This window comes from Mchenga conophoros, linkage group LG16, assembly GCF_057382185.1.
Source record: "Mchenga conophoros isolate Kocher_MC1m ecotype Shallow Benthic linkage group LG16, M_conophoros_male_GT1.1, whole genome shotgun sequence".
NCBI lineage: Eukaryota > Metazoa > Chordata > Actinopteri > Cichliformes > Cichlidae > Mchenga > Mchenga conophoros.
The window spans coordinates 13,047,610-13,071,009 of NC_140541.1; the positions used below are offsets into that span (position 1 = coordinate 13,047,610).

Below are 23,400 nucleotides of genomic sequence, written 5' to 3' on the forward strand. Positions count from 1 at the left end.
ATAATAATGGATTGGATTTATATAGCGCTTTTCCAGGCACCCAAAGCGCTTTACAATGCCACTAGTCATTCACTCTCACACACTGGTGGAGGAAAGCTACACTTGTAGCCACAGCTACCCTGGGGCAGACTGACAGAAACGAGGCTGCCATATCACACCATCGGCCCCTCTAGCCAACACCAGTAGGCGGTAGGGAAAAGTGTCTTACAGAGACAGAGAGCCCGGGGATCGAACCAGCAACCTTTCGGTTACAGATGTGCTTCCCAACCCCCTGAGCCACGGTCGTGCGCTTACTCCAGTGTTGCTTTGTGGAAAGACGAGAACCTTTCAGAAACACAACCATTTCTGTTGCACACCACCAATCAAACGTGTATGAGTGGCAATATGGAAACTACTCCTAATGAAAAAGGTTCATGAAGCGTGGTGGTGGCAGAATCATGCTGTAGGGATGTTTTTTGGCAGCAGGAATTGGGACACTAGTCAAGGTTGAGGGAAAGATAAATACAGCTATATGTCTGTGTAGGTTCTTGGAAAGAAAGCAACCGGATTTCATTACATTTTATGAAGACAAGAGGTGAAACGTCTTTACAAAGCTAAAAAAAATCCATAGCCAAGATAAGAAAATGTTTGGCTACGAAACCACGCTGTGATTGTCCTTGAGTGGCCCAGCCTGAGCCCAGACGTGAACCTGATTGAACATCTCTGGAGAAATCTGAAAACAAGCTGATGTTCCCCATTCATTATTATTGAGCTTCTCAAAAAGACTTGAGGCTGTAATTGCTACCAAAGGTGCCTCAACAAAACGCTGAGCAAAGGCTTGGTATATACATGTAATATTTTTGTTTTTCATTTTTAATAAATTTGAAATAATTTCACTTTGTCAATTTTCGGTATTGTGTGTAAAATTGTGAAGGCGAAAAGGTGAAAAATGAATTTAATACATTTTGGAATAAGACTGTAAAATGATAAAATGTGGACCAAGTGATGTGTTGTGAATACATTCCAGATGCACTATATTATAGGCTGCTTCTTCTTAAATTATTGAAGAAGGGAACAGAAACTTAATAACTGACTGCTTGTGAACTATCCTTCCTAAGATTAGCTCCAGCAGAGCAAACTGCACCTAAAAATGTAACATGTGGATGAAAGCAGGTGTAAAATCTGAGGCTGTTTTATTAGACACAATGCGACACAGTGAGTCAGAGAGAGAGGGGAGGGAGTAATAAGACAGTGCTGTTTCTTCTGAGTAATGGATAATGAAAACACTTGATGATGGCAATGAAGAATGTAACAGTAAATTAAAATATGCACATGAGGTGACCTCAAAGAGAAGCACCAGAACAGAAGATAAAGACACAGCGGAGATGCAGACCTTTATTTATGTTCCTGATTTCCATTTCTGCGTTTTTACAGTATGTGATTGCAAAATATAAGTGCATAGAATTGTATATGTATATCAAAAAGAGATTAATTATGTCTGCACTGTTTTGGTCAAAGTTAGTCTCCAGTAGATTTCTGTTCAGAATTCCTTAAGTGCCTTGTCTCCTCCCTATATAACATCTGTGTCAATGATCTTTTGTTTAGAGGCTAGTATTTCCTCACATATAGATTTCACTGACTAAGGTCCTTAACTGTATACAGAATACATCATTGGACTATTGTTCACACAAGTCTGAGCTGATAAAATAATGGACAGAGGTAGATGCTGCCTCTGGGTTTGAAAGTTACGTTGTGGGCATTGAAGCTCATCTGCTCATTCACAGCTGTATGTATGACCGAAACGGTATGGAGCTCTTTCTAGACCGGAAGCAGCAACATGGAGCTTGGTCTGGGTAGCAGCTGGATGAAGGAAAAACATCACCATCAATAAAATTTCAAAATATATGTTGCTTGATGACAGCAGATACTTTGCTGATACACATGAGCATAGCTAGAAGCAAAGAAAATCTTGTGGGTTTGGGTTTTTTTTTAAACAGCTTCTGAAATGCAAGAGTGTGATCATGACTGGATACCACTTCGGCATCTGATATACCTCGGACACAGAAGATGTTGTTGTTCCCTCGGACTAGTATCAACAGAGATCCTGCACCTGCTGCAAGAACACAAAGTGTTGCAATGAAACATTTTGCCATCATAAAAGACAGAAAATTATTTTCACATCTAAAAAAATTTTATTTTTCAGATTCACAGTACAGTTTAACTACAAGGTAGAGCATGTTAAGTTATTATTACATAGCAAAACATTATGCTACACAGTAAAGTATTAAATATGAAGTAAAACAAAGTATATACAAGGTGTAAAGACACCTTGTATATACTTTTCTGCATCTTTTCCCCTGCAATCTTTGTGTGTACCACAGAGCCATGGCTCAGTGGCTGAATGTCTGAGTCCCACATCAATGCAAGCTTCAAGCAATTTATAATTCTTAGCTTTTTTTTGATGTATCATAATTCACCACAAACTGTTTCTGAGAAAATGTTGGGGAACAAGAGCAAGAGCTCCTAAAACTAAAGTGACCATTCTTTGTGTTTATATGGATCTATCCTTCCTAATAACACTCCTTAGCCTAATTGTTTAGCATCTGTCTGTGTCCTATTGTGTTGTTAATCTCCCAGGTCATTTGGATGTTTTGTTTCACCATTTGTTAGTGTGTTTTCCTCCTTGTTACCTGTTGGCGTTATGATTCCCAAGCTCTTTAAAAGCATGTGAAGCCAACATGAAAGTCATTTAAACCTAAATCCTTCCAATGGAATCGGAAACCCAGTTGTCTCAGTCTGTGACCTCTTTCTTGGTGATTTGTAATTTTAGTTGCTAGTTTTCTGTGTCTTTCAACATAGCTTCATTTTCACTTTGTGAATTATGGGCCCATTTAGAGTGAAAAAGCTTTAGGATAGAGATACCTTGTGAGTAGGGATGGGTACCGGTGTCCGGTGCCATGATGGCACCGGTTCTGACATAAACGGTAGTAACCAGACCGAAAAGCAGCGCACATTTCGGTGCTTTATTTCGGTGCTTTTTTTTCCTGAGCTGTGATACACTTCTAGCCAATCATTTTACGTTTCCCAGGATAGTAGGCGGGGCCAGGTACGTACGTTCAGTTAGAGCAGAGCTACAGATTAAAAATGTCCAAGGCGAAGCGGTCAAAAGTCTGGCTGTACTTCACAGCAAAATATGCAAACTCAGCAGCAACAAGTGCTTTAAGCTGATACTGTGATACTGTCAAAGGAGGTAACACCTCGAATCCGATGAAACACCTGGCGACGCATAGCGTTTTTTTTAAAAGCCGAGAAATGCGCCGTATTTGATAGCTTGCTGCGAGACCTCACACTGTGCACGTTGGGTGGGTTGCCAGTTATCGGACCCGGAGCAACATCCCCCAAAAACCCGAAGAATAGAGTCCTGGCCCCTAGCCCTGCCAGTGTAGCAGAAATGATGAGGATGATGATGCAGCAGCAGCCGTTCTTCTCTGCGTGAGTCGCTTAATGTTGTTCGTGTGTAATTTACGTTGAGTAGGCTAACCACGTTATTACATTAATGCATGTAAGGTGAACTAGCAAACATCATCATAGCTACATGCGGCTGTCCTCTTGTTTGATGGCAGATACTCCCTTCACCCTGGCCAAAAAGGCTAAAATGACCAAAGAAAAAGTGGGAAACAGTTAAACATGAGAGGTTTTTGGACAAAGTTTGTGTTTTTTTTCCATTGTTTAAGCACTGCTTCCAGCCAAGAGTGATACCATATATGCCCCATAGCTGCAGAAAAGGCTAACATTGTTATCTTTTTACAAAAAAAACAAACAAACAGCTGAACATGAGAGGTTTTTGGACAAAGTTTGTGTTCTCCATTCTTTAAGCACCGGTTTGAGCACCGTTTAAGCACCAGCACCGTTTCAAAAGTACCGATTTGGCACCGGTATCGGATAAAACCTAAACGATACCCATCCCTACTTGTGAGTAATAAGTTCCTACTAATGATGCACTAGTATTGCTTGTTTGTCACAGTTGGTTTTAAAAATCAAAAATAACAATGAATAAAACATTTAACTAGAGGCAGTATCAGACAAGTAATGCTGTGCCAATTTTCAAGTTATTGTGGCTATGACCATCTTATCTATACAGTCTACAGATTTCACAAGCAGCTTCTCTGTAGACAGTATTTTAAATTTAGCTCTTTATTTTTACACTTTGTTTTCCACACTTGTCCAAAAAGCAGACTGGATAGCTCAATAAATGAATTACATGGTTTTAATTATTATCTCATTTGGTAATACAGTCCACTTAAAATATGGCATTTGTATTTAGTGACCTGCTTTAGACAAAGCATTTCTTGCAGATAGAAAGCTAGTGGTTGGAGCAGTTTTAGTGCTGTGAGATTATCTTGTGTACGTGTGTGTGAGCCGTGCCTGTATTTCAACTCTCTCCTCTCACTAATTTAAATCAAGATAACACACTGTGGGAAAACAATGACTTGGAAAGAAATGGAGAGAAGGAAGAGATGAGTGAGCATAAATAAGTGATGGGCTGTTGAAAGGGTGCTGTTTGTCTGTAGGGTTATCTACAGGCACTGTCCTTTAAACACACGAACACACACACACATGCTCACAAGTAGAGGACGAGAGAGGAGGAGGCAACGGGAGAGAGAGAGGCTCTTTGCCTTTAGTGAGGCTCTTTGCCTGTCAGCACATATCTGCCTCAAAGCCTCATGAAGAGCTGGGAAGAGACTTAACTGAAGAAGGTGTGAGTGAGCTAGAGTTAATGAGAGACAAAGAGAGTGTATGTATGTAAGAGAGAGAGAGAGCGAAGGAGAGAGAGAAAGAGGGAGGGGGGCTTTACATCCTTGCTCTCTCTTAAAGACAGAGCCGGTTGTTCTCCACTCAGAGGTACCGCAGGCTGAAGAGGAAAGAGCTGGAAACATTAAGCTCTGTTTCGCTTGCGCTCTCTCGCTGTTTAGCCACAGTATCTGTCTCACTCTCTCGTACCTCCTCCCCCCTTTGCCTCCAGGTGATCACTCCGTTCCGTAGGCTCATCCTCTGTGCTGAGAACAGGAAAGAGATGGAGGACTGGATCAGCTCGCTCAAGTCCGTCCAGTCCAGAGAGCATTACGAGGTAAGGTCCAGTTCAACAGATTAAAGTGTGTGTGTGTGCGTGTGTGTGTGTTTGTGGAGGGGGGGGGGGGGGGGGGGTTGTTTGGCAGTTTTGGGGATGGGATACATAGAAATGCGTAGTTCAGATAGGGCTGCAGCACATGCATAAGCACGCCTCCACCCGCATGTTGTCACATGTTCGACACTGGGCAGAGTAACAGTAAGAAAAACTGTATTGGCACATCCTATTCTCCCAAGTGTTTTTTCTCCTTATGACTTTCTAACACAGAACATACTCGGTAGATGCCTATTTGAAAGCTTTTTTTTTTTCACTTCAAGCCAGTATTTCTTGAAGAATCTAGAAAACATGTTACCAGCATCAAAACTGATCGTAACTGCTCAGCGTATTCCACTGTCAACAGAATATGTTAAGAAGACTGTAAATCCTGGCTGTGCACTGACAGCGAGGTGATGTGGCGAGCACAGGAAGAAAGCTGTGCTGCATTTTAATGCCTTTGATTTGAGAGGGAAATCTTATATAAGACCCCATCCCTCACCCCCTTACTGCACTGCAGTGCTGCAGCAACCCCAGAGCTCACACAACACAGGGAACACACATGTTCACACAAACACACGCACACACACAGACACACAAGCATGCGCACTCCTGCCAATATGTCCACACAGCAGCATTTAATTGCTGTATCCTTTTATGTGACACTGTTAAAGAATGCAAGTACCCCAGTTTGTAAGCACCTGTTACAGTTGTACTTGTGAAAAACCAATTATATCCAGGACTGCGCCAACTACTGCAGATGCAACACCCACATGGGTACACTACACTGTGGCTCCACAGTAGGACCTCTCCATATACTAATGTGTAGAGGCATCCAGTTCATCTGACCTGGGTGTGTAGCTTTTTGTAAAAGTCGTCACTCTAACAACTCTAAGGAAGTGGAGGCTCTCTCTCTCCTGTGGAGGCTCTTTTCTTATACCAGGCACTTTCCTAACTAATGTTGTCATGGTGTTAGGGGAAAATGAATAATAGTTATTCTAAAAGAAAGCTAGTATACCACAAAGGAGTCGAGTATCAATTGTGTGTCTGTAAATCAATGTTCAATGTTTTTTCTTTTTGATCATGCTTACATTTGTGACATGTGACTGCTGTTTTCACCTCTCCTTTGCCAGACAGCACAGTTTAATGTGGAACATTTCTCAGGGATGCACAACTGGTACGCCTGCTCCCATGCACGGCCCACCTTTTGCAATGTTTGTAAGGATAGTTTGTCTGGGGTCACATCTCACGGCCTCTCTTGTGAAGGTGAGTACAAATACACTCAAAACTACACATGTTTACTATCACAAGTGTGAAACTCAAAAAGGATCATTATTTCATGTATTTCACTTTAAATTTGGGGTAAGCCAACATGTTTTTGTCATCACTGGATGAAAAATCAAAAGATTTTTGGCACTAGCACATAGACTACTCAATACTCCATTTGCAGTCTGCTAGTTTCTCCTGTCCCTGTTCTCACTGTAAGTGCATCTCCTCACACAAATGATAGGTCCTGTGCAGTAGAGCTATCTAACAACAAAAAGGTGAAGTGAAATAATGTTAAGTTAGTACTGAGTTGACAGTAACATAGTGTTAGCCTAAGTGCACTAAAAGCTTCAGAAGATGGCACGAGTGCAAACAAGAGAGAGGAGGACAGAGAGACAACGGAAAAAATTTGTCATCTACCGGTAAGCTTTTCACTCGTGCCACAAACTACTGCAGACAATGAAGAAAATTGTTGGTGTAGGAGGTATGACATCCATCCAAACTTCCAAAGAACCGCTGCACTGCTGCTAACTGCATGGCTCTCAACAGCTATGAGGTCACTAAAGACCATGGTACTTGTTTTTGTTGTTGTTTTTTTTGGGGGGGTTTTAGGTTGCAAAAAAGGTCGCAAAAATTGTCACATATGTAACACTTAAAATGTCTTAAAATGCATTTTACTTCTCCAACACAAACACCTACACTGATTGGAGAGCTAACCGCAGCCTCACAGAGTAAACAAATATGTGACGTATGATCAAAAAGATTCCAGAACTCTGCCCATCCCAACACACCAGATGTAAATTTGGCTGCTTTTCCTCTCAGATTGACGTGGACATTCCATGTCTCGTCCTACATTTCAGTCACCATGGACTTAGGTGTAATTATGGTGATTATTAGGTCAGCTGGCAAGTATCTCCAGGTAGAGTAAAAATCCTTTTTTAACAGAAGGGAGCTCATGGTAGTTGCCCTAATATGAGCTGTTTTGCGTAAGTCTGTGCTTCACTATATCTATATCAAATAATAATGTGAGCATATGTACTAAGCCAGTAGTGATGGGATTTCCGGCTCTTTTTAGAGATCCGGCTCTTTCGGTTCGGCTCACTAAAAAGAGCCGGCTCTTTCGGCTCCGAACCGGCTCTTCAGGTTGTTTTGTTGCTTTAATTAATTTATTATTAACAATAATATAAAATTATGCACAAAAGGAATTACTAACGTAAAAACAAGTGGTTTTATTTATATATGTTTATATATAAATATATGCGGTGGCCCCTAGAGACAAAACACGTACAAACTCCAAAACACATTTCTAGCATGAACTGAACTTCCAAAGCAGAGCTACTAGATCACTTAAATTACACAATTGAAAGCATGTGTGTATTGTTTGTGTATTTATACACAGGCACTCATATATATATTCAAATAATTTAAAAAAAAAGTTCATTTACCTGTTACTACCACACACCAAATCCGGTCGTTGGTACTTGCTGGCTTGTGTAGCCACAAGATAACAAAGGCTCAACACTGCGCCCAGCATCCTGGAGCACTTCTGTTGTCTTTTGTACGTGTTTTGAGTTTTTATGTGCTTCTGAGTTTTTACGTGCTTCGGAGTTTGTACGTGTTTTTACGTGTTTTGGAGTTTTTACGTGTTTTGGAGTTTGTACGTGTTTTTACGTGTTTTGGAGTTTGTACATGCTTCAGAGTTCGTACGTGATTTGAAGTTTGTATGTGCTTTGTCTCTAGGGGCCACCGTAAATATACTTTTATTTATTCACTCCACATAAAATGTAATAAATAAATCATATAATACAAAAATCAACTATTCACATTTCAAGTTTTAACTATTTAAATTTTCAGCTTTTTCCTTTCACAAATTTAAAGTGAAAAGAACACAAAACACTGCAAACCACAACACAATTAAATATAAATTATAATATGAAAACAAAAAGAACATGCACATTCTCTGTCATATGGACCTGCATGAATAAACTTTCTCAATCCTTTATCATCTGCAACCGAAAATAGTTGTGGATGATTACTATACCTTTCTAATGTTGTTGTCCCTGCCTCTCTTTCTCTCTCTCTGGCTCTGTTCCTGTGCTACTGAGTGTAACTACCGCCCCTCCCCCCTCTGCCCAGCGTAAAGCACAAGGCTCGCGTGCAGAGTGAAGCGGAAAAAAAGTGCGAGAGAGAGGCTGAGAGAAAGAAAAAAAAAAAAACCCCACGTGACGGCTCGCGATAAGGAGCCGGCTCGCGTCGTTCACGTCAAAGAGCCGGCTCTAAGAGCCATTTCGTTCGCGAACGACCCATCACTATAAGCCAGCGGTCTCCAACCTTTTTTGCGCCACGGACCGACAATATTTTCACGGACCGGCCTTTAAGGTGTCGCGGATAAATACAACAAAATAAAAGTAGTACCGGTACCGAAAAAAATAAGATTTATTCATAACACACGTGAAAAGACCCAGGAAAACCGAGTTAACAATAAAAATGATAACAAAATAACGCTGAAAACCGATAAAAACCCTGAAAACTATACATTTCACACCTGAGCCTCAACTCACAGACCGGTACCGGTCCGAGGCCCGGGGGTTGGGGACCGCTGTACTAAGTAATCCCTGTGAAACTAAAGCTCAGGCTTCAGATTGCTTTTTTAAAATGTTTTTTAACTTGTGTCTGTGTCATGTCGGTGAGAGTGGTTACTCCTAATATGGTCGTCTCATGTGGAACAGGCAAGGAAGCTAAAACTACTTGCTTCACACAGAGGATCAACTCGCATCAAGACTCAGCATAGGACAAATAAAGATAGGTTTGAATTCTGAAGCACACAAAGCTAGTCTAGTAGAGTCTAAGCATATCATGATAGAGATGGAAATGGGCACATTAAGTCTTCTTTAATGAGAATGAGGCAGGTTGAAATGATGCTGAATTATCTTGTGAAGAATTTGTTTTTAGACACATAGTGTTTTCTTACATAACTCTCTTTCCTGGCTCCTACTTCAAATAGCCACTCTTTTAAGATCAGACACCCTATAGTATTGCAACAGATGATTTTGCTTTGGAAGCAAAGCCTGTGAGTTGGCAGGTCTATAGGCACTTTGGGAAGGCTATATTGCTATTTTACGTAAGGACTGGTGAGTCACTGAAGTGAGAAAAGCCTTTTCTTGTGTCTGCCCAAGTGCAGCAGATTGGATATACCTGAGCCAGCAAGAGTCTTTGAAATGCACTGGGTTGTGGAGCAGGATGCCCACCAAGCTCACAGCCAGCATATCAGTGCATGTCACCCTGTATTCATATGCTTTTATGCCATATTGCGCGTTAGATAAGCGTTGACTTAGACTGCATTTTTAAAAAATAGCATTTCACTTGCCTCCAATTGCCCTTAACAGGGAAAAAACTGTTAAAGGATCACGAATGACACCATATCTCCTCACCTCATGTGTGAAAGAACAGAGAAGTGGGGTGTTATGAGGAAGGTGTTTGACATGGGGGGCTGACACTATTTTTTTTCTTTTTTGTACTTTCTTTTAGCTGGTGTAAAGTGTTATTGACAGGCAGCAGGCCATAATGAGCACCATCTGCATATCCTCTCACTCTAATTTTGCTAATGTTCCCCTGTGAGCATGTGCATGTGTAACTCAGTCCTGTGTGTGTGCCTACATGTGCGCTGAGTTTGCTGTATACGTGTGGAGGCAGTGAGAGCCTCTCCACTCAGTGCTCATTATCCTCTCATTTCCAGAGCAGAAGGCAAAAGAGAGAGACGTAGAGAGAAAGACCAAATCATTAGAGCAGTATCTAATGGTTGTTATTTGAATCGGCTTATTTTGCGCCACGCATAGACAAGCAACAATAGGAAGGTGCATTGAGATTATGGGGTTTTCATTATACATCACTGAGAGAAGCCTTCCATTGGGCACAAGGTACCTACAGGCAGACATTCATGGACATTGTTTTTTGGGCTAAATCACCATGAAGCAAAGTGAAAGTTACATATGGATATACAGTAATGGCATAAAAATGCTTATATGTTTATTTTAATTTTTAAAATGGCCAGTGCCACTTTTTAACATATCAATAAAAGATTTCATATATTTTTTTATTGTCTGCTAACGTGCAAAATGATTGTAAGTACTGAAGTAGATCCACAACCTTATTTCTTTATATTTTTTTAGGATAACACTGTGTTGTCATCAACTCAGTAATAACTTTCACTTCACCTTTCTGAGTTAGATAACTCAGAGTGAGACAACAGAGCTCTTCGCTAAATTGTATGTATAGACAACACTGGCTCATACACTGTGTTAGATGCCTTTTTTATGCTTGAGTGATTCATGGGACAGTGTTAAGTGGCATAACAATCAAAACAACATTCCTCTGAAAATGGTCATGTAAAATGAGTGGACTGAAAATAAGAGAAAAAGCAGCCAATATTAAAAGAAACACTTGGAAAGACCTTCAGAAAGTCTGGAGAGCTATTATCCAAGATACATCCACCCATCCATCCAATTCCTTCCAATGATGCAATTAAGGTCGCAGCTGTTCCAGCTGTCTTGCTCAAGACTACAGTTAAGGTCTCCCTTCTTGAAAGCAAAATAGAAAGAAATGAGAGGTGGTTCAAGAGTTTTGGACAATACTGCTGTAATTTGTAAATGTTTTGGTGATACAAAGCAGTTGTAAAGCACCTGTGGCTCAGGAGGTAGATCTACAACCTGGAAAGTCAGTGGTTTGATCTCTGGTGTCCTTGGATAAGATGTTGAACCCCAAGTTGTCCACAGTCCAATTTTAGTGAATGTGTGGAAGTGTGTGTGTGATAGGTACAAAGCTGTAAAAATGAATGTCTGTCAATGGACAAATGTGGCAAATGTAGTGTCAAAGTCTTTTGAGTCCTCAGTAAGAGTAGAAAATTTGCGGTAAATTATTCAATTTACTGCACAAATAAACTATGTCATAACTTTTGTGATAACACAGGGCTTTATCTAGCTTTGACATAGCCGTACCATTCAGGTGTGCATGTTACAACAGTTGTTACTGTGTTCACACATCTTTAGCACAGAGTTGGAGTGGTTAGCACCTGCTGACTGGCTAGGGAATTTTACTGTAAGGAACTTATCTGCAGGGACACGCTCCACCCTGACAACCATAGCTGGATAAGCACTGAAGATTAAAAAGATTTCAAAGACATTTAGCTATAAAAGGGCATTGTTTTAACCAAATCGTTGCATTTTTTAAAATGTGATGTTTGGCACAGATTATTTAAATGTGTGCTAAGCATGCCTACATGTTCCTGTATGTTCTGCAGAATGGCTAATTCATTGGAGTTATTTCAAAATACTTTCATTGTCAGCAGCGACAGTGAGAATGGGAGGATCACCCGTGGGAATATGAGAACCAGTATGTGAGAATGGGAGAGAGTGGGAGACAAGAAAATAGAGAGGCTATCATAGAATGCAGTCTTTATTAAACTTTGAGGGCAGCCTGCCAAACAGTTTCACAGCAATCAGCGTGTCTTAAATTTCCCTTCGATTTCCTGCACGGGACAGTCAGTGGGGATTGATTTGTGCTACCTACCCATAAACACACACACAAACCGTAAAAGCAGTTTGCCTTTCCGTCTGTATTTCACCCTCACACAGACACTCACAGTCTGAGACAATGTTTTCTTCTAGTCTGGTTTGTATGACGGCTCTGTGTTTGGCCATTAACAGGCAGTGGTATTATGTCCTGAGAATTCTCTTAACGTCCTACTAATGCTCTCTAACAGCATTTAGTGGTAGACGAGATTGAAACATTGATTTTGCTCCCGGATATGACTTTGGCTCAGTTTGTAGTGTATCTGTGTGGCATGCCTAATGATGAGGTTTTGCGTGTTTAGAGAGAGAGAGGACAACAAGGTGGGGTAGCTGGAAGCAAAGCTCCCCATATCACAGACATTATTCATGAGTCTGCTAAGTGCCTCATCTTTACAGGAGAAAAAGTCGAGAGCAGTCTCCGTCTGTCTGTGCCACTGTACTGTTTCTTAAGAGACATTTATGTTGTATTTACACTTCACTCTTCATTCCTGTTCAAAGCAGCCAGCATTAAACGCATTCAAGTCCATGCTTCTGCTTCTCATTTATATGGACTAAAGCTTGATGGACTGGATGTTAAAGTTGTACAATGACTTTGTCAGCACTGATCATCTTTAGTAAAAATGATGTAAGATCCCTCCATCACCACACCTACTTGTAGCTCTGTGTTTACACTGATCAAGTAACAAAAATCTTACCAGGCTTAAGCCCTGTGAAGCTCCAGATCTCTCTCTGTTAAGTGAATGTCCATTCAAGGTTCCTTCTTTTTTTTCTTTGTTTCGATCACTCTTTACCTCCTTTGACACCAGAGCAACATTTCGTTTGCCCGGTAGACCTTCCACAATCATTCCCATTGCTGAACCATGCAGCATTTGATTAACCTGGGAGAACTACTCAATCTCTCCAACAGTCTAGGAAAAAAATGCTGTCCTCTTCCAGTTTTGGTTGCTTTTTTCAGCCTTCATTTTCTTGATTTTCTGGTAGACAGTAAACGCATAGTGAAAGTAAGGTTAGCAATGTAACACTGCTAAAAACCATTGTTCTCTAACTACGACATTACTTCTTAAATCAAGAAGCGTCTGACGTTTCAGTTGAATAGTTAGGTATTTGATAGGCGAATTGATAGCACTCTAATACTCTCTTAGCTTAATTTAGCACAGACAATGGAGACAGACAACACCTAGCATGACTCTGTTGCAAACTACCTCTCAAATGGAGGTAGTCAAGTTCATGAGTTGAATAGTTTTGTCTCACATAGGGTGCTGCAGGAGGTAGAACAGGTCATGTACCAGCCAGAAGGTTGCCAGGTCAATCCCTTGCCCCAATCTGCAGTTTGAAATGCAAATGTCAGGTTGTAAACTGGGCTAATATGGCTCACGATGAACAGTGTTTTCAGAACTTTTTTGAGAATTTACGCACACAGTAGGCCTCTCATTTGGACTAATTTATTAAAACACTGGGTGTGTCTGTTTCTGAGGTCTTCATTTGTGTTTTCAGTCAAGAAAAATAATTCATATTATGTTGCTGCCATTTTTTTTTGTTCCTGTGCAATATTTCGGCAGATGTGCAATTTCCATCCCTATCCTTAACAACCATAGCCCTTCCACCCTATTATTATTTATTGCATTTTATTATGATGCCCTTGTACACACCCCCACAATGCTTCTTGCAACCCAAACAACGTGTATATAGTGTACATAGTATTCTTATATTGTTTCTCTTTCTTTTCTTGTATATTGTTTTCTTTACTTTCGCACCTTTGTGGTCTTGCTACCTAATTTGACTGTGCAAGCAAGTGTACAATGACAATAAAAGTTCTAAATTTTATCAAATTAGAAAAAAATGACAATTCAATTCAAACTGAATTGATCTTAAATTGGCTAGAAATACATGGTTTATAGTCTTTGGAGGAAGATTATCTGGATCACTGTTTGATTCATAAATAACTGTCTTAATCATCAAAGTGACAGTTGAAAGGTGGAAACCATTGTCAGACTCAGGTGTGATATTTGTGTTTTACAGTGTGCAAATTCAAAGCGCACAAACGCTGTGCTGTCAGAGCCACCAACAATTGTAAATGGACCACCCTGGCCTCCATAGGGAAGGATATCATTGAGGATGAGGATGGGGTAAGTTTGTTCAAAAGCAGTCTTCTTTGAAAGGCAGAATGTTCATGTAATTTTTTAATAAGATTTTGAGCTGGTTGGGAATTTCCTCAGCCTGGTTTTCTGCAAAGAGTTTCTAAAATATAATGTGGGAGTCAATATAGAAAACTGTTCTAGTTCAAGTGAACGGAAGCCGACATTATTAACCATTTTTAATTTTGTGTGTGTGTGTGTGTTTGAAACCTACAGATTGCAATGCCTCACCAGTGGTTGGAAGGCAACCTGCCTGTCAGTGCCAAGTGTGCTGTGTGTGATAAGACGTGTGGCAGCGTGCTGAGACTGCAGGATTGGCGCTGCCTCTGGTGCAAAGCTATGGTAAGGCATCTATCACATGCACATCGCACATAACAATAAAACCATCTGGTTAATTTTATGTAGGTTCCCTGTTGTCGTGCCAAGGCTCTGATCCAAGCATGGACAGTGGATGTTTGGAGGTTTCCTTTTTCGCTGGGCTGATCGCAGCACTTGGGCTTGTCCTGGCACTCACCACAAACTCGTGAATGATTGGAATCTGAGAAATCTGGAGAGCCAGCTGGAACAATCTGGGAACTCAACTTGTAGTCATCCTCTGGAGGCAGCTGTCAGTTACTCCTGGCTTTCTTTATTGCAGACAATAAATATCTGGTTGATCAATACAGATGAATTACAAAAGGTAATAAAAACCTTAATAACAATATCTGATGGTTTTAAGATTGTATTTTGGGAAATACAGTCCCTCTTTTTACACTTCAGAAGGACTTTACCCAAATGCTATCAGAGCCTGCAAACCAGCTTCCAGTACAAAACTCTTTTCCTTTGTTTACAAATTCTGCATATTTACCATGATCAGGTATAACATTATTACCATTATGACCATGATATAGTGTTGTTCCCCATTTTGCTGCCAAAATGACACAAGGTATACATGGCGTTACGTAAATGGACTGATTCTTATATGGCGCTTTTCTACTCTCCTGGAGTACTCCAAGTGCTCTATACAATACCCTGCATTCACCCATACACACCCATTCACACAAGTACTGTTGTCTATGCTTTGTCAGTGCTTTCTAACTAACATACATTCATACGCATTCAAACGCCGATGGATGCATCAGAGAGCAAGTGTGGGTTAGTATCTTGCCTAAGGATATTTGGCATGAAGACTGGGGGAGCCAGGAATTGAACCACCAACCTTCTGATCAGCAGATGACCTGCTCTACCTCCTGAGTCTCCAAAGGTGGATTCTGTTCATATGGACGTAGCATTTTCATGGGAGAAACATTTCATCACTCATCCAAGTGACTTCTTCAGTCTTAGCTGACTGCAGGTTTCCCCAATCTTATAAACAGTACATTTGCATAATGACTGAAACCAGCCCACTAAATTATGGAAAAATCAATAATCTTATATCTAAAATCTGCTTAGAGTTTTAATTCCCTGTATTTGGTGTTGTTCTTTTAGGTGCACACAGCCTGCATGGACTTATATCCACGCAAGTGTCCCCTAGGTCAATGCAAAGTCTCCATCATCCCCCCTACTGCTCTCAACAGCATCGACTCAGATGGTAGGCAACACACACGTGATCAGCCGTGCAATCGTGCTGACTCACTCTGAGGGTCAGAGGTTGCACCTGTCATTAGTTTTCAGAGGTGAATTCATGAGATTTTGCTCTTATTTGTTCAGCTGATGACTTCTCATTGAACTTTGACCTTTTGCTCTATCGTATGAAAAGATAGTGGCAGGGAGGATGTTTCATTTTGGTTTAGTCAGCATCCACTCAGGGACACAGCCACTGACACTTTCCTTTTCTCAATACCTTCTTCTCTGAAGAAATAAAAAATGATAAAATTATTTTCCCCTCTGATCTTAGCACCAAACAGACCCAAAGCAAGTTTATTAAACTGCGGCATAAGTGGTTCAACCATGTATATATGACTATATGACTAGATTTTTTGGCGGTGTTAAATGAATGACAGTGTAAAATTATTTTGTTTTTTGTTAAAATGTTCTTTTCAAACCATCACTACTAAACTCTTCATTATTGTGTGTGTGCTTTATCGCTCCAACAAATGTACAAAGTTCATATATTCTGTAAAAACCCATGGATGCACTTTTAAAAAAAGAGCAGACCCAAAACATAAACTGTATGCAGCAGGAAATGTTTAGGTTTTATTCACAAGTTATCCACATTTATGTCTCACATTCTGATTTACTCAAGAGTGCCTCCCTTTTACATATTAAATTACTGAGACATAGAATAGACAAAAATGACAAACTGTTGCTATAAATTCCCTCTTCCATTTCTTTTTATATGGAGTTCAGTATAGAGTGTTAATACAGGATCATGACAAGGTATGTGTTCCAGGACACTGCCTGTTTCTCATATAGCGAGGTGGTTAAAAATAGACCCATGTGACAGTTTGAAACACACGTTTCTTAAAATAGATCCTCTCACAAGACGTGTGCATGTGATAAAAACCCAATTTGATAATGATACAACTGTGCAAGAGGCTTCATAATACCCTCAGACTCTACTTATGATCTCAACATAAAGACAGACTTTATACAGGTGTGTGTGTGTGTGTGTGTTTGCCAGTGCTTAAATCCGTTTTAGATGAAGATCAGCACCTGAGAGGCAGACTCACATTAACATGTGGGATAGGGAGAGGGCTAACAAAAGGGGAGATATATGCTTCGTTAGGCTCTCTCTGTCTCTCTGTCTCTCTCCCTCTTTCTCTTTCTTGCGCTCTTTCTGTCCTTCTCTCGCCGTCATCTCGGCACGTGCCAGGATCCCCTCTGCTCGAACACTGGCTGAAAAGAGGGGGAGTTTGGTTGTAATTGGCTGGGGGGGCTGACTGTAGCACGTGCCAGAGTATCGTGACTCCCTGCTTGTCCTTTCTCTCTCCTCCACTTTCATGTGCTCTCCCTCTGTTCATCCTTTACAGAAACAGTCACAAAGAGAGTGACCCAGAAAGGACGATAAATCAAAAGATTGTAGAGGAAGAGATTAAAGAGAATGAGAAAGATATGAAGAAGGATGATTGTGTCCATGCTGCCAGAGATGGTATTCCCATATATTTAAGGTTGAAGCCTTAATATGCGCAAAGCTTTCACCACAGAGGCAGTGTTCAGATTACAGCTGGTAGTTACATTACCTCCCCGAGACCAGAGTATGTATATGTGTTTTGTCCTCTACTGCACAGCAAAACACGTGTTTGTGGCATGTGTTAAGCCCGTCCTATGCATTATTATGCTTGGTGTCACACACACACACACACACACACACACACACACACACACAGACACACACACACACAGGAATTTGATGAGGCTGTTTAGCGATGACAGAGCTGGCTCACACCTCCTGCTGCATCTAGCACTGCTGCTCAAGTTTAAGTCATAACATGGTAAGATATTTAAAACACTAAAGCATCAAGTTAAGACAGTTTTATTTAAACATTCTAGTAGCACAAATCAAAGGTTTTACCTGATTTTTTTTTTTTCTTCCATCCAATCCAATTTGAATTAGATGAAAATGTTAAAAAAACAAAACAAAAAAGCTTGATGGATAAAGTTTTAGGATGTGTAACACACAGAGAATGCATACAGAACATTTATTGCAGATATAAGATGATCATTCAATTCAATTCAGTTTTATTTATATGGCATTAAAAACAATAGTTACCTCAAGGCACTAAATATTATAAGATAAACACCCTACAATAATACAGAGAAACCACAGCATGTTGCGCACCAAAATGGAAGCATAGGCTTCTTAGATGGGCTACGTCACACAGTAGGGCCTATTATCAGTAAGACAGTAACATTATATTGCTCAAAAAGGTGTCAACTGCAAAAAAATCAAGCGCTCCACTACAATGACCTCAGTTAGTGGAACAGACACCAGTCAGCTTGTGTTGACACACAGCAACACCCCTAATCTTAAAGTGCTTACAAAAATCGAACAGGTGATATATTACTTTTATAATAATATTAGATTAGATTAGATACAACTTTATTAATCCCTCAGGTGGGTTCCTCCGGGAAATTCAGTATAGAGTTGATATCGAGGTTGAAGCTAACCATAGACACCAAAAATGTTTTTCTTACCAGGTTGTGAAGATGTGTTTTTTTAGTGCTGGAAAGTTGTGCATTTAAAAGTGGGCAATAAACTCAAGTGGCCATTAGAGGAAATCCCGTTTATAGACCTGGCATAGAACTGAGCAAAAAAGATTGATTAGGCAGATCTGCTATGTGACTCCTTCTCCACTTTGGACACTCTATACACAAAAAAATTTCAATTCAAACAGCAATAAAACAGTAATTTATGTTCTTTTTCCATGTAAATTTCAGTCTGATGAAACAGAGCCATGTTGACTTTTGTTGTTCTTACTGCTGCCATGACTCCTCAGGCTTCTGGAAGGCCACCTGTCCCCCGTCATGTGCCAGTCCCCTCCTGGTCTTTGTCAACTCCAAAAGTGGCGACAACCAGGGAGTGAAGTTCCTACGGCGCTTCAAGCAGCTTCTGAACCCAGCTCAAGTCTTTGACCTGGTCAACGGTGGGCCACACCTTGGGTGAGGAAAACACTTGCAAACAAATCTGCTGTAAATATCCATAAATATCAAAGTGCACCAGTTTTGTTATTAGGCTTTAGTTGAAAGCTGATCCTGCAGAATAAGTACATGAGTGGCTTTGTTGTGTTTTTTCCAGTTTGCGCCTGTTTCAGAAGTTTGACAACTTCCGAATCTTGGTGTGCGGAGGTGATGGCAGCGTGGGATGGGTCCTCTCAGAGATCGACAAACTCAATCTACACAAACAAGTAGTGCACAGTAACATAAGCGTTATTTTAACAATGACAATGAAAACACTATTAGGATTTGTTTCTCTTCTACTGAAAATGAATGATAATCACAAACTATCATAAACATATTGGATAGAAAGTCTTTTTAAACAGGTTTTGCACAGCTTTCCAGAACAAGTACACAGACGATAATTTGTCTTTGGCCAGTGTTCCAATTGCGCTTTTTGCCTTTGCTCTGAGCAAGCTCACATAAAGATACAAAGTCATTCCACACTCACAGGCAGGAATGTACAGACAAACAGCTCATTTTGAGTATAGCAGACACTGATGCCAAATAAACCCTGTGCCTGCCTTTCAGTGCCAGCTGGGGGTGTTGCCCTTGGGCACCGGCAATGATCTGGCGCGAGTGCTTGGCTGGGGCCCGTCATGTGACGATGACACCCAGCTGCCTCAGATTCTGGAGAAGCTAGAGAGGGCCAGCACCAAGATGTTGGACCGCTGGAGCATCATGACCTACGAGATTAAGATCCCACCCAAACACAGCTGTCCTACCACGCCTGAGGGAGCTGACGACTGCCAGGTACTCACAGGAGTTGACAGATATTCACATGCATCAGTAGACCCAATAAAAGCCAGCAGGGGATTCCAGACAGACAGACATGGGGAGGAGGTAGTTGCAGGGAATAGCACCTGACATTTTGAATTCATGTTCACCTTACCTCCAGTTTAAACATGGGCAAATAAGCATTTTAGCACTTATACCTTATTAACTGTAGTGCCTATAAGATTGCGTTTAACAGTTGTTTTCTGAATAGAAATAAACAGTTTCATTGTTTTCTCAACAGTTTCACATTTCAACCTATGAAGACTCAGTAGCTACTCACCTCACAAAGATCCTCAACTCTGAGCAGCACTCTGTGGTCATCTCCTCTGCCAAGTAAGTGTTTATAACACCGCCGTTACCCAGAATAAGAAGTCTAAAATCAACCCAAACAGCAATGTAATCAACTACAGGCTAAAAACCATGATGTGCAAGTCGTGGTGATATTGCATTGTAATTGCTGCAGCATTATTGCAGCTGCTCCAGCAATCACACTAATAATTCTGACATTTTTAAATATGTGAGCAGTCCACTTGGGGACACATTTGACAAAAGTACATTTAAGCAACTGTTCTTGTATTGATTTTGTCCTAGTCACAAATAACCAATGTACCCCTCCCTTCACATAAGTAATGAATCTTTTGTTTTTGGCTGGAATAAAAATGTATTTATAAAGCACAACTCTACAACAATAGTTTTCTCAAGGTGTTTTTTTTTATAGTAAGAAAGAACCGCTATGAGCAGCAGTTGGCAACAGTGGGAAGCAAGAACATCCTTTTAACAGGCTCAGGGAGGGGCAGCCATGTGCCACATTCTAGAATAAAGAACAAAGAGGAGAACAAAAATTTACTTTTGTGAAAAATAAATTATTTCCATATAGTGAAAATAGTAAATGAAGTATGTAAAAAGATACAAAAGGAGGTAAATAATTAGCTTTTCTCAGATTACGTTATGTCAGGAAGAACTTGTGTTTTCTCCCCGTTTCTTAGAATTCTGTGTGAGACAGTGAAGGATTTTGTTGCCAAAGTGGGGAAGGCGTATGAGAAAAGCACTGAGAATGCTGAGGAGTGCGACTCTATGTCTCTCAAAGTAAGCCTCAAAAACAATGCAGTAAACATCCATTATCTGCTTGTGCTGAAAGCCAACTCCATATATATTAAATTTCTGATAATTCACTGTCCTGTGAATGCTGCTGCAGCACTCCATCTGGTCCTTAAGTGTCTCTTCCTCTGTGCCCTCCAGTGTGCCATCCTCAATGAGAAACTGGACTCCCTCCTCCAGACCCTCAACACAGAGTGCCAAGCTCTACCTCCGCTCCCCCTCTCCACTCCACCTATTGTAGAGGAGGAACAGGAGGAGGAGGAAGAGGAGGAGGAGGAGGCCAGTGAAGAAAGCCTGACAGAGCTGAAGGAGAAATTGGAGGAGGAGGAGACGGAGAAAGGAGTGGCAGGAGGTTCGCCGCACCAGCTGTTCAAAAGCAGGGAGCAGTTGATGCTCAGGGCCGACAGTCTGAAGAAAGCGGTTCGACAGGTCATAGAACAGGCAGAGAGAGGTACGTGTAGTGAGCTACAGGATAAGGATTCTGCCTCGTGATGATGAATGGAATTATCAAAATGTTTTTGAAACAAAAACATGCGGTTATTAAATGCAACTTATTGTGTTATGGCCAACCCATTTATGCCCTGTTTAGTGGTTGATGAGCAGAATGCCCATACGGAGGACCCAGAGCTTCCATCCCCTCTGGAGAAGGACAGCGAGGATGAGAACAGAGACAGTGAGAAAGATGAGGACACTAAGGAACTGGAAGCAGTGTCATGTAAGTGTTTCTGCTGCTTTTTGGCCTGTTCCCCTTCTACATTTGCGAGGTACTTCCAAACATTCACTTACTTGGCCCGCTACATTTCATAAAAGGCTAGTTCCAGAGAACTTAACCTGCCCAGCTTTGCATGTCCACTGTACAAGTCTTCCAGCTTGCATTGTTCTTGTAGCTGACACATATTTTTTTTGGGCTGAATTAAGAAAATAAGTCAGCAGTGGTCGGTGTAAAAACATGTTTCCTCACTCTTTTCTCTACTGAGAGAAGGAAACACAGCTATCTCTATAATTTAGGCAAGTTTAAGAACAACAAAAATGCCTTAAAGGCATAGATTTTTGTACACATGATTTTAATGTTGCCACCTGGTGGGTATTGCAGTCATTGCACCACAGTGGACCAGAGACATAGCTAATGGGAAAAAAAAGCCTGCTGACGCAAATCAAGTTTCCTGTCATAAATAAACTCAGGGATTAGTGCTAAAAGTGCTTGGAGCAACTTTTCCTCCTGTGATATTCCACCTCTTACACCAGGCTGAGCTGCTTAGGTTCTAATCTTCAGACTGTGGCAACTTCTTTAATAATAAATCAGTGTACCTGTTGAAAGTACACAGGCAGGCCAGCTGTTTCAACATGCAGGTTACTGTGAAATGTCCACTGCGCTTCTTTGTGTGTGTGTGTGTGTGTGTGGATGGGCCACAGGATATGTTATTGTCTTAGGGGCAGAAGTTCTTCCTGTTTATCATTGGGCTGCTTCCTTCCTTCCACACATTTTCCAAGTATTAGAAGACTAGGAGGAATCAGTCAAACCCTCTGCTTTGTGTCCTCTCCTTGTTTCCGTCTTTCGTCCTGTTTCTCCTTCCTGACCAGGAAGCACTCCGAGGAAGTAGAGCAGAAGAGATTGCTGCCCATGGTCTGGTTCAAATATAGCTATCAGTAATTGTCAGCCTTCTAACCAATTGCTCTTGAAGTCATACAATGAAAGCAAAAATAATGTCAAATCCAGGATGCAACACCAGAATAAACCCCGAGCAACCAGTCTTTCAAAGTAAACGTGTGTAATTTTACTGTATGCAAAAGTAAACATGTTGTTAGACAGTGGGACTCACTCACAAGCAATGCGTTTTGATTCATCAGTATATTCTTACCTGAAATTAAATTCGATGTAGAGAAGAAAAAATATTAACTGGAAATTTGTTGGCCAAAGCCTCAACTTGTTCAGACAGTCCTTGTACAGATCACAGGTAGCGTGTGCAAGGTAGGAAAAAGATGACCATTGCATACCTTTGATGAATTGATGTTGATTTTGTGTATGTTCTTAATTTATGAGCAAGGTATGAGGAAGGTAATAACATTGTTAGCCACATCTTGGTGAATGAGGCCCTTGTGAGTACTGTCTATTGGACACATAGACCCCAAATGTTATTATTTGTACCTGCACCCAGCCTTACTGTATAAATATTATATTCCTAAAATTGCATTAATATGTTCATATTTTTGTTCATATGTGGATGCATGATGCATGTCTATGGATGTGCATCTCTGTGTTAATAAGTACCCTCTGACACAGCTGAAGCGCATTTTGTTTTGCTTTATACTTTCCATCATATCTGTCCCTAAATTCAAAGTAAGTTTTTCTCTCCTTGGCCCAGCTGCTAAGAGTCCCTGTTCTCCAACGGAGAGGAGAGTGAGCCGTAGCACCCAGTCCTATAGCTCCTTCACCATCACACCCTTCACCACCAGCAAGGAGAATCTCCCTGTACTCAACACACGCATCATCTGCCCAGGTAAACACACATAAACAGGCACCAAACTCATCACATTGGATCAACAAGGGCACAATCAGTCAGGCATTGCAGTTCAGTATTGTGTGACACAGACGATGTGTGTTTGTGTGTATGTGCAGGTTTGCGAGCAGGTCTGGCTGCCTCTATTGCTGGCAGCTCTATCATTAGCAAGATGCTGCTGGCTAACATCGACCCTTTCGGGGCCACATCATTCATCGACCCTGACCTGGACTCTCTGTAAGAGCCATGTCTTTTTCTAATGCCTTCTTCCATCTTTGTCACTG

General features: G+C 40.9%; 1 protein-coding gene and 1 long non-coding RNA gene across 11 annotated transcripts in view; one reads left to right on the forward strand and one right to left on the reverse strand.

Moving 5' to 3' along the window:
- dgkh (diacylglycerol kinase, eta) overlaps positions 1-23,400 on the forward strand; it is an 80,264-nt gene that overhangs the window by 37,581 nt on the left and 19,283 nt on the right. For 9 of the 10 annotated variants that reach the window (XM_085248452.1, XM_085248455.1, XM_085248454.1 and 6 more), the window contains 14 exons: positions 5,003-5,107; positions 6,274-6,406; positions 13,993-14,099; positions 14,325-14,450; positions 15,576-15,678; positions 18,527-18,689; positions 18,826-18,934; positions 19,275-19,496; positions 19,762-19,853; positions 20,507-20,606; positions 20,760-21,069; positions 21,208-21,333; positions 22,982-23,116; positions 23,236-23,353. In XM_085248452.1, coding sequence (XP_085104578.1) covers positions 5,003-5,107; positions 6,274-6,406; positions 13,993-14,099; positions 14,325-14,450; positions 15,576-15,678; positions 18,527-18,689; positions 18,826-18,934; positions 19,275-19,496; positions 19,762-19,853; positions 20,507-20,606; positions 20,760-21,069; positions 21,208-21,333; positions 22,982-23,116; positions 23,236-23,353 — 1,949 coding nt within the window. Of the gene's footprint in view, positions 1-4,711; positions 4,737-5,002; positions 5,108-6,273; positions 6,407-13,992; positions 14,100-14,324; positions 14,451-15,575; positions 15,679-18,526; positions 18,690-18,825; positions 18,935-19,274; positions 19,497-19,761; positions 19,854-20,506; positions 20,607-20,759; positions 21,070-21,207; positions 21,334-22,981; positions 23,117-23,235; positions 23,354-23,400 lie in introns of those variants that run through there. The other variant, XM_085248458.1, reaches the window with a different exon arrangement.
- LOC146556388 (uncharacterized) lies at positions 1,421-8,986 on the reverse strand. Its single transcript, XR_014888873.1, has 3 exons — positions 8,448-8,986; positions 2,033-2,092; positions 1,421-1,839 (listed from the first exon to the last, which is right to left on the reverse strand). It is a non-coding gene; the product is annotated as an uncharacterized LOC146556388 (long non-coding RNA).